The sequence below is a fragment of the Danio aesculapii genome, chromosome 17, assembly GCF_903798145.1.
Source record: "Danio aesculapii chromosome 17, fDanAes4.1, whole genome shotgun sequence".
Classification (NCBI taxonomy): Eukaryota; Metazoa; Chordata; class Actinopteri; order Cypriniformes; family Danionidae; genus Danio; species Danio aesculapii.
In genome coordinates, this window is record NC_079451.1 from 46,168,619 (window position 1) to 46,181,118 (window position 12,500).

A 12,500-nucleotide genomic window follows, 5' to 3' on the forward strand; every position below is an offset into this window, starting at 1 on the left:
TCTGACAGGCACGTGGGAACGGTGGGTGGGGAGATCCAGCATTAAAGGCACAGGCCACAAAAACAGCTACATGGTGTTTAAAGCAGAAAATGCGACCATTCTAAAAAGTAGAACAAATAAACAATGGGTGATTTAAGCTAAACCTTTACAGACACATTATGGAGACACAAAAGATTTATATTAAATCTTTATATTAAATCTTAAAAGTGGGTACAATATGTGCCCTTTAAAGCTGCATTTTAAAGGTCTTAAAAATGCAATTGAACCGACCCTATAAAGACGATTTTGTTTCCGTTTTGAAATGCACTCAAAATCTTGGTTTATTTGTCACCCAGATCGAAATAGGTGGAACCCAATAAAAGACATGCTGGCGTTGATTTTGCTTATGTAGACAGATTTCATGGAGATTTCACTCTATAATGGCTTATAACAGCTGCATCAACCTGTATATTAGCAAGTAAAGAACTAGACATGCACCGATCAACAGGCCAAGGACCAGAATAGGCAGTTTTGTTTCATTTTTTTGCATAACCGGTCTGAATGATGATTCTGTTGCATCTCTATTATTATTATTATTATTATTATTATTATTATTATTATTATTATTATTATTATTATTATTATTATTATTATTATTAGTCAGTTCAAATATTGTTTTGAGGTGTTTACTCTTTCTATATATAATAAAAAAGTGTTAAGGATGGTAATTAATTAGTTGGGTTGTGTGATTTTTATTTTATTTATTTTATTTTTTTATTTTTTATTATTATTATGTATATTTTTTTGCAAATTCTGTACTATAAAATAATACTATATATATAAATGGGTCTTAAATTTTATTCAGTGTGGTATTAAAAAGGTCTTATACCTTAATGTATTTACTAACACGAACAAACAATTAACATAGTTATTAAAGTATTTATTAATCTTTGTTAATGATGTTAAATGAGGCGACGCGGTGACGCAGTAGGTAGTGCTGTCGCCTCACAGCAAGAAGGTCACTGGTTCGAGCCTCGGCTGGGTCAGTTGGCGTTTCTGTGTGGGGTTAGCATGCTCTCCCTGCGTTCGCGTGAGTTTCCTCCGGGTGCTCCAGTCCAAAGTCCAAAGACATGCGGTACAGGTGAATTGGGTAGGCTAAATTGTCTGTAGTGTACTGTATGTGTGTGAATGAGTGTGTGTGGATGTTTCCCAGAGATGGGATGTAGCTGGAAGGGCATCCGCTGCGTAAAACATATGCTGGATAAGTTGGCGACTGTGGCGACCCCGGATTAATAAAGGGACTAAGCTGAAAGAAAATGAAAGAATGAATGAATGATGTTAAATGAAAATACTCACAGTTGTTTATTGTTAGTTCGTTAACTCACTCTGCATTAACTATAATATATACTATATAACAAGCACAACTGTGGATTGTAATACTGCATTAGTGAATTATGATTAATGAGTGTTAGTAAATACTAACATTAACAAACAATTAAAACCTTATTGTAAAGTGTGACCATTTTCTTTCCCACAGTACATACTTAACAATTTTCAGGTTAAACGTTTTCCTTATTTGTTTTATTTGTTTTATTTTAACAAGCAAAATGACTATAATAATGTTAGTTAAAGATGCTTACAGATGTTGATGGTCTGCAGGAGCACATGCCGACGTTCCTGTTTAACGGCTATGAGGATCTGGACACGTTCAAGCTGCTGGAGGAGGAAGATCTGGATGAGCTGAACATCAGAGACCCTCAACACAGAGCTGTGCTGCTGACGGCTGTAGAGCTCCTGCAGGAGTGTGACAGTAAGACATACACACACACACAGGTTTCTCAAGCAGCTTATTATTAAGAGTTTATTAAGCAGAATTATTTCTGAAGATCATGTGACTCTGAATAACCTGAACCTAAAATTAATATAAAATCTTTATATAATCTAATAATATATAACATCAAGATAAATTTAATCTTAAAATAATTTTTATATTTCAATAAAGATTTTCTTAATAAAATATACAGTATCACAAATATGCTCCTAAACAACGTTTTGTAAATAATAATAGGCAGCATGGTGGCGCAGTGGGTAGCACAATCGCTAAAAGATTAGTTGGTGGTTGATTCCGCTGTGGCAACCCCAGATTAATAAAGGGACTCAGCCAAAGGAAAATGAACGAATAATAATAATAGTAAATAACAATATATGAAAATAAATAAACATTTAACAATAATAATAAAAGATATATACTAAGACACAAAGGGAAAACGTTTATTACAAATAGTATATTGTCAAAAAAAAAATACACTCACCGGCCACTTTATTAGATACACCTGTCCAACTGCTTGTTAAAGTAAATTTATTATCAGCCAATCACATGACAGCAACTCAATGCATTTAGGCATGTAGACATGATCAAGACGATCTGCTGCAGTTCAAACTGAGCATCAGAATGGGGAAGAAAGGTGATTTAAGTGACTTTGAATGTGGTGGCATGGTTGTTGATGCCAGACGGGCTTGTCTGAGTATTTCAGAAATTGCTGATCTACTGGGATTTTAATGCACAACCATCTCTAAGGTTTACAGAGAATGGTCCAGAAAAGAGAAAATATACCATGTAATATATAATAATTCTCTTGGCACACTTTGGGCCCATTAGTACCAATTGAGCATCGTGTCAATGCCACAGTCTACCTGAGTATTGTTGCTGACCATGTCCATCCCTTTATGACCACAGTGTACCCATCTTCAGATGGCTGCTTCCAGCAGGATAACACACCATATCATAAAGCGCAAATCATCTCAGACTGGTTTCTTGAACATGACAATGAGTTTACTGTACTCAAATGGCCTCCACAGTGACCATATCTCAATCCAATAGAGCACCTTTGGGATGTGGTGGAACAAGAGATTCGCATCATGGATGAGCAGCTGACAAATCTGCAACAACTGTGTGATGCTATCATGTCAGTATGGACCAAAATCTGAAAGGAGGTCCAACCCGATAATAGTAAGGTGTACCTAATAAAGTGGCCAGCATATTACATGAACTCAAAATGTAAACATGATATGGTTTGTCATCATCTGAATTCAATTGCAGGATTTTACAATCCTAGTTGGATACGTATAAATGCTAAAATAATAAGTGTACATGCAAAGTGCCAGTAAAGCAATCATCTTTGTCTTTTAATAAAGCACTCAGACTGCAGTGTAAGTCAAAGCTGTTGTGTGTATGTGTCTATGTGCAGGTAACAGTGACCCGGAGCGTGAGGAATCCTCCCAGGAGAAGCTGCTGTCAGAGAGCAGTGTCCCGCCGGCAGACTCTCCTCGAGATTCAGGCTGCTACGAGAGCAATGAAAACCTGGAGAACGGTAATGACAGCCTTCCTCATCTGTGACTCTCCAGCCTCCTGTCCTGCTGTTTCTGACCTCTGCATGAGTCCAGTCTTCTGCTTTCTTTCTTCTCTCTCTCTGCTGAGGACCAATCGTCTGCTCTCATTCCCAGCATTCAGTGGACCATCAGCTCCATCTGACTCTACTCTGAGATTTCACTTCAGCTCATTTACATCCGACAGCCCAGCAGCTTTCACTGTGGTTTTGCGATTTTCTTTTGACGATTTTTGTGTTGAACCAAAAGAGTGACAGAGTTTGGTCCTGAATCAATAGTTTTCACCGTTACAGCTTGAAGTTCTGATCACGTAAATATGTTTTTTGATTCGGGTTCTGATAACACTAGTCATAACCTGCTCATTTCACATCAAAATATATTACAGTAATCTATTGTAAATGCTGTAGTGCTTTTGAACCATATTACAGTGGAGTGTATTATACAGTATATGTTATAGTATTTACAGCTCTTTGTTTATGAACGCTCCAGCATACTGTAGTAGAAAGTTGTAGAAAACTACAGTCATGGGTTATTTGTTCATATTTATGGTGCTGTTGTAATTATGACAACAGATTAAGTACTACAGTTGTTGTGTTTCCATAGCAACTATAGAATTATCACAACAGATTAAGTACTACAGTTGTTGTGTTACCAAAGCAACTATAGGATTATCACAATAGATCAGTTACTATAGTTGTTGTTTCCATAGCAACTATAGAATTACCACAACAGATCAATTACCACAGTTGTTGTGTTACCATAGCAACTATGGAATTATCACAGCAGATCAATTACTACAGTTGTTGTGTTACCTTAGTAACTATGGAATTATTACAGCAGATTATTACTACAGTTGCTGTGTTACCATAGTAACTATAGAATTATCACGACAGATCAGTTACTACAGTCGTTGTTTCCATAGCAACTATGGAATTATCACAACAGATCAATTGCTACAGTCATTGTGCTACCATAGTAATTACAAAATTATCACAACAGATCAAGACCTACTGTTGTGGTGTTTCCTTAGCAACTATATAATTATTACAACAGATCAGTTACTACAGTCGTTGTTTCCATAGCAACTATAGAATTACCACAACAGATCAATTACCTTAGTTGTTGTGTTACCATAGCAAATATGGAATTATCACAACAGATCAATTGCAACAGTTGTTCTTACCATAGCAATTACAGAATGACAACAGATCAATTACTACAGTAGTTGTTTTGTCATAATAACTATAGAATTACCACTACAGATCAATTACTACAGTCAACTACGGAATTGCATGTCCAGAATTGCAATTATTGTGTTTCCAAAGCAACCATAGAATTACCACAACAGATCAATTACTGCAGTTGTTGTGTTACCATAGCAACTATAGAATTACTACAACAGATCAATTGCTACAGTTGTTTCCAATTGCTACAGTTGTGTTTCTATAGCAACTATAATAATACCACAACATATTAATTACTGCAGTTGTTGTGTATAGCAACTATAGAATTACTACAACAGATCAATTGCTACAGTTGTTGTCTTACCATAGTAACTATAGAATTATCACTACAGATCAAGTACTACGGTTGTTGTGTTACCATAGCAACTATATAATTATATATAGTAATTATTATAGTAATAATTATAATTATGTCAGATCAGTTACTACAGTCGTTGTTTCCAAAGCAACTATAGAATTACCACAACAGATCAATTACAAAAGTTGTGTTACCATAGCAACTATGGAGTTACCACTACAGATCAAGTACTACAGTCGTTGTTTCCATAGCAACTATTGAATTACCACTACAGATCAATTTCTACAGTTGTTGTGTTACCATAGCAACTATAGAATTATCACAACAGATCAAGTACTACAGGTTTTTTGTTACCACAGCAACTATAGAAATATCACAACAGATTAATTACTACAGTCGTAGTTTCCACAGCAAATATATAATTACCACAACAGATCAATTACGAAAGTTGTTGTGTTACCGTAGCAACTATGGAATTACCACTACAGATCAAGTACTACAGTCGTTGTTTCCATAGCAACTATAGAATTACCATTACAGATCAATTACTACAGTTGTTGTGTTACCATAGCAACTATAGAATTACCACAACAGATCAAGTACTACAGTTGTGTTACCATAGCAACTATAGAATTATCACAACAGATCAAGTACTACAGGTTTTCTGTTACCACAGCAGCTATAGAAATATCACAACAGATTAAATACTACAGTCGTTGTTTCCATAGTAAATATAAAATTACCACAACAGATCAATTACTACAGTAGTTGTGTTACCATAGCAACTAAATAATTACCCCAACTGATCAATTGCTACAGTCCTTGTGTTACTATAGCAATTTTAGAATCACCATAACAGATCAATCGCTAGTTATTGTGTTTCCATAGCAACAATAGAATTACAACAGATCAATTACTACAGTTGTTTTGTTTCCATAGCAACTAAAGAATTACCACTACAGATTAATTCAAGTACTTTACTATAGTATGGCTCAAAAACACTGTAGTGTTGACTATACATTACTACAGCATTTTTCATGTGGGATCTTGTGAATGTTGTGAAGAATTGATGATGTCTTGATTTTTTTTTTTTTTCTTGTGTTTGCGAGATGTTTGTGTGTATATTTTTCTAGTAAAAAAACAAACCATATAATGTTGCACAATATCTTTAGATGTGCCTAAAAATCATTTGTGATATGCAAACATATGAGACTAAAGTAGATTTATTTACAATACAGCAAAAAACATACATCTCGTTTCACTGGTAGAGATACAATCATGAAGTGACAGTGTAATGACTTTTTAAATGCAGTTTTTAAGGGTGAGTCTCGTGAGAATGTGTCCAGGTCATATACAATTGAATAAAACATGCTGGAATAGTTGGCGGTTCATTACACTGTGGCGACCTCTGATAAATAAGGGACTAAGCCGGAGGAAAATGAATGAATAAAAAGTAGGTGGCAGCAAGAAGATCGCTGGTTCGAGCCTCGACTGGGTCAGTTGGGATTTCTGTGTGGAGTTTGCATGTTCTCCCCATGTTGGTGTGGGTTTCCTCAGTCCAAATACATGCGCTATAGGTGAATTGGGTAAGCTAAATTGGCTGTAGTATATGAGTGTGTGTGGATGTTTCCCAGTACTGGGTTGCAGCTAGAAGCACATCCGCTGTGTAAAACATATGCTGGATAAGTTCAGTGCAGTTCACTCCACTGTGGCAAACCCTGATGAATAAAGGGGGCTAAGCTGAAGGGAAATTAATGAATGAATATTTTTTGGTATATTAAAATGATTGATTAATTATGTGACCCTGAAACACAAAATGTATGTCTTATGTTGCACAGGTGTATTTTTGTCAATACATTACAACATTATATACGTCAAAATCTTTAATTTTCCTTTAATGCCAAAAATCATTATAATATTAAGTAAAAATCATGTTCAGTGAAGATATTTTATAATTTGACTATATAAAAATTAGTTTTTATGATATATGCATTGCTTAGAACTTAATTTTAACAACTTTTTAACACCAAGGTTTTACTTTTTTTTAACCCTCAATAGATGTATTTCAGCCAAATAGTGTACAAATGTTTTGTTATGTTACTTTAACTTAGAACATGTCATTTGATTTAACTAATACTCTTTAAGGCAGTAAAAAATGCAGTGTAACAAACTATACATGAATGCAAATATTATTCGTTCAGATGGTGTATTGAAAGAATTGACGCTTTTGACGTGTTTTCGGTCCAGGTACACACATAAATAAAAAAGTACATTTGAAAGGTGAAATTTTCATTCTTTTTTATTATTATTATTATTATTAAGAGTGCAAAAAACATACAATAAACACAAAACAGGACGTACAACATATGTCAAATGTGTGTGTATAACAGTTAATGTGGATTAACCTATGAGTATAAACAGCGATGACAACCATAATAACATGGGTAGTAATAAAATAGTACCTAGCATAATAATAATAATAATAATAATAATAATAATAATAATAATAATAATAATAATAATAATAACAATAGTAATAAAATCAAAAATAATACTAAGGTTATTGTCGATGAAAGTGACATTCTATGACAATGGCAATAGTGACATCTATAATAATAAAGGTAATAAGAGTCATTATAACACATACCATATTTATCCTATTTTCTGTGTCAGTGGTCATGTTTTTATTAATTTTCATTTACTCAAAAAGCTCACGTTTGTCCTAAATATTTAATTTATTTTAATTTTTTTATTATTCCTTCTTTTCTTTTTGCAATAGTTAGAAATTTTTTTTTTTACAATTAATATCCTGTGTGTGTATATATATATATATATATATATATATATATATATATATGTGTGTATATATATATATATATATATATATATATATATATATATATATATATATATATATATATATATATATATATATATATATATATATATATATATATATATATATATATATATATATATATATATATATATAGTCAGAATTATTAGCCCCCTTGTTTATTTTTTTCCCCAATTTCTGTTTAACAGAGAGATTTTTCTAACACATTTCTAAACATAATAGTTTTAATAACTCATTTCTAATAACTGATTTATTTTATCTTTGCCATGATGACAGAAAATAATATTTGACTAGATGTTTTTCAAGACACTTCTATATAGTTTAAAGTGACATTTGAAGGCTTAACTACGTTAATTAGGTTAACTAGGCAGGTTAGGGTAATTTGGCAAGTTATTGTATAATGATGGTTTGTTCTGTAGACTATCAAAAAAAAATAGCTTAAAGGGGCTAATAATATTGACCCTAAAATGGTTCATAAAAAATAAAGAACTGCTTTTATTATAAGACTTTCTTCAGAAGAAAAAATATTATCAGACATACTGTGAAAATTTCGTTGCTCTATAAAACATCATTTGTGAAATATTTAAAAAAAGAAAAAAAAATTAAAGATGGGCTAATAATTCTGACTGTATTTATATCACCTCCCCAGACCACCCCATTTTGTGCACATCAGAAATCACAGGATAAATATAGATTAAGTCAAGCAATTCAATAAAACAGATTAGATTCGACACTCTTAATATCAAATGAGGGTTCAAAAATTTCCTTTCATTTTTTTTCTTTTTTATTCAGCTTAGTCTCTAATTCAGGGGTCGCCACAGCAGAATGAACCGCCAACTATTCCAGCATATGTTTTATGCAGCAGATTCCCTACCAGCTGCAACCCAGTACTGGGAAACATCCACAAAAATAATAATGCTGATATGTCGCTTTTTCAATTGCAATTCATTTGTGTACACCTACCGATGACAGTTCTGATACAGTACTAAAAATCATGCTTGCTTCTTTAAGCAAAATTAACTTCTTATTTCTCTCTTTGATCTATACCCGACCTGGACATGTTCCTGGCAGGTTTTGCGAGACTCATCCACAAATGTCTTACATGTATTTTTAGCAACAGCTGTGGTTAAAAACTCCTACAGTGTCCATGTATGTGGATGGACGGAAAATCTCTTCTGACTGAAAGTGCTTTGAGCTCTGTCTGAAGGAGAGGCGTCAGAATAAAACACTCTGATCTACTCATCTCAACCGCCTGCTTTATTTCCTCTCTGCTCCATTTCCATCCAGAACTTTCTCTGTTCACACTCAAACTGTAGATTTCATCTCTGTCAGAGTTTCTCTTTGCATGCTGAAGTCTACCATCTATCAATAGTCAATACGTTTGGGGTCAGTCAGTTTAATGTTTTCAGTGTTTGCTCAAAAGTACATTCATGTTGTGAAATACTGATCGTAATATTTTAAAGGGGACCTATTATGCAAAAATTACTTTAATAAGGGCAACTTTAAAGGCAACAGGCTGTGAATATAACCAGCTTCTAATGGTAAAACTTTATTTTTTATAAAAACAGTCTGCAGAAACACTTTGATTGACATTCTTCCTTTGTACGTGTCATCAGAGAGAGTAAACCCCGCCCATCAGTGACTATCTCTCCCTCATTAGCATAGGATATTAGTCTTGTTTTTGAATTTGCCACTATGCTGACTCATAGGCATTTGTAGCTCCGCCCTTTTAAAAAGAGCACAATCTCATTTGAATTTAAAGCGACAGTCACCAAAACGACCCAATTAGGATCAAAGCCTAAAAGGGTCAGATTCAAAGAGTTATATAAGACATTACATGTGTGGTATTTTGAGTCGAAACTTTACATACACACTCTAGGGACAACAGAGACTTCTTTTACAACTTGTAAAAACCTCATAATAAGTCTCCTTTAAATTGGATTTTTCCTGTGAAAAGCTAAATTTTGTGTGTCATTACTTCAGTCTTAAGTGCAAGAAACATTTATTATTATTATTATTATTATTATAAATAATGAAAACAATAGTGCTGCTTCGTATTTTTTGGTTGAAACCATGATTCATTTGAATGATTTTTCACATAAAGAAGACATTTGTACATAATAAAAGTCTTCACTGTCCCTTTTGATTAATTTAATTAATCCTTGCTGAATAAAACCATATTTTTTAATTAAACGTCTTACTGATCCCAGACTTGTATTATATGTGGATGACAAAACCAGTCTAATGTTGCACAGAAAGATGTCAAAAATCAATATTCCGTAAAGATCCTGTTCAATGAAGATGTTTTGTAAATGTCGTACTGTAAATAAATATATCAAAATATAATTTTTGATTAGTAATGTGCATTCCCAAGAACTTAATTTAGACTCTTAATAAAGGAAAGATGATTTTCTCCATATTTAGATTTGTTTTAACCCATCAGATTCTAGATTTTGATTATATACACATTTCTAAACATAATAGTTTTAATAACTCATATCTAATAACTGATTTATTTTATCTTTGTCATGATGACAGTAAATAATATTTGACTAGATATTTTTAAGACTCTTCTATACAGCTTAAAGTGTAATTTAAAGGCTTAACTAGGTTAATTAGGTTAACTAGGCAAGTTAGGATAATTAGCCAAGTCATTGTATAACAGTAGGTTGTTCTCTAGACAACTAAAAAATGATTGCTCAAAGGGGCTAATAATATTGACCTTTTTAAAATGTTTTAAACTGTTTTTATTCTAGCCGAAATAAAATAAATCAGACATTCTCCAGAAGAAAAAATATTTTAGGAAATACTGGTGAAAAATTCCTTACAGGTTAATATTGTTACAGTTGTATCTCAGCCAAATATTCAAGTCAAGTTTAACTTTACTTATAGAGCACTTTAAAAACACAGAAGTGAGCTGAAGTATACAACAAATTAAGCACAATAGTGTATAAAATACAAGATAAAATATAGCTAAACTACCTAAAATAACATATGAATTAAAATAACCAGTTATTAAGTGTCAAATGGCAACAAAAAAAAAAAGAGTTTTAAGAGCTGATTTAGATGAGAACACGGAAGAGGCCTGTCTAATGGGCAGAGGCAAATCATTCCAAAGTCTAGGACGTAACAGCGAAAGCATGATCCCCTCTAAGCTTACTCTTTGTTTTTGGCACAATCAGGAGAAGCTGATCGGCTGACCTGAGAGAATGAGTGGGCTTATAGGGGTGTATCAGCTCAGCGATATAAGGTGTGGCAAGACCATTTAGAGATTTAAAAACAAATAAAAGGATCTTAAACTAGGGGTGTCCCGACCAGGTTATTTTGCCCTTGAGACAGAGTCATTTAATTTGAAGTATCTGCCGATACCGAAACCCGATCTGATACTTCTAAAACACATTAAAAAAAGAATAAAGAAGAGCAAAGAAACAGATCCAGGATGTTCCTTATTTTTTATTTAATTCACCTTATTTTAACATTCAACAACTCTGTTAACAAACAGAGAGCTTCTGTGAGGTAGCTTGAACAATCCAGTAATAAATAACATCAATTCTTCACTTTTGGACTTTACTGCCACAGTAAATATATAAAAAAATCTAATGTAGAAACAAAGAGCCCCTCAACTTATAATACCTGGCAGGCGATCCCAAGTTTACATATCTCACAGTTTGCTATGGAAATGTTGTCATCATCAAATTTATAATACCTCCAGACCGCAGACATACTCGCACTTTCTGCTTCGAGCTGCTTCCGTGTTCTACTTTGCCCGGCATTTAACCAATAGCGTCTCTGCAACAAAGTGATGTCATGCTGCATGCATTGCTGTTTCTGTGTCAAGAAAAGAGATCTAACTCTGTGCCACCACATAACTATAGATGTGTTAAACAATAATGAGAATATATATATATATAGAATAAAAGCATAATATATATATGGCTAGAATAAAAGCAGTTTTTAATTTTTTAATAACCGTTTTAAAGTCAAAATTATTAGCCCCTTTAAGCTATATTTTTTCGACTGTCTACAGAACAAACCATGGTTATACAATGACTTGCCTAATTACCCTAAGACAATCGAGGAGCGAGACAGTCATTTTTTTCTAAGCGGAGGCTTATAATATTATCCAATCATATCAAATCATACATTAATAGAAAGCTTATTAATTCTTATGATTTATTTAAGTGATACATACATCTCAATTTAAGAAAAAATAACACATATGACTGGTTTTGTAGTCTAAGGTCAAATAAGACTTAACTCTTAAGACTTAATGTTTTTGAGTGTCTGTTGTTGAACAATAATAAATCACGTTCTTCACGTGAATCTTCCTGTAGGCAAAGGCAGAAAGGCGTCTCATTTAAGCAGGTCATCTTCAGGCTTTGAGTCCAGTCATCTGTCCTCCCCTGAGTTCCCCATCCCACCCCTCTGCCATTCCAGCCGGTCCGTCCCACAAACCCGACGGGACATCCCACAGCAGACAGACTCCATTAAGACTCTTCATCTGGAAATGAGCCACTTCACGCTTGGAGAAAACCCAATGAGCCGCAGCTGTGGAGCTCTGGATCATCTCTCCACTCAAACACCGATAATAAAACCCTATTTCTCAGTGGAGGAGCTTCATCTGGACCAAATTCCCCAATATAAGCGTCCCTACAGCTTTGAGAACATCAGACCTGCTGCTGAAGTACAGCCTGAGAGGATTGAGGAAAACCCAAGTCAGGATCTTCTTAAGTCT

The 12,500-nt window shown here is 33.6% G+C and overlaps 1 protein-coding gene across 5 annotated transcripts in view; it reads left to right on the forward strand.

Annotated features, from left to right (window-relative positions):
• The window catches only part of sash1b (SAM and SH3 domain containing 1b), a 234,262-nt gene that overhangs the window by 217,569 nt on the left and 4,193 nt on the right, over nucleotides 1–12,500 (forward strand). For all 5 annotated transcript variants that reach the window (XM_056476540.1, XM_056476541.1, XM_056476542.1 and 2 more), the window contains exons 16-18: nucleotides 1,639–1,789; nucleotides 3,228–3,350; nucleotides 12,100–12,500. The exon at nucleotides 12,100–12,500 is cut by the window's right edge and continues 336 nt beyond it. In XM_056476540.1, the coding sequence (XP_056332515.1) occupies nucleotides 1,639–1,789; nucleotides 3,228–3,350; nucleotides 12,100–12,500 (675 nt within the window). The remainder of the gene's footprint in view (nucleotides 1–1,638; nucleotides 1,790–3,227; nucleotides 3,351–12,099) is intronic.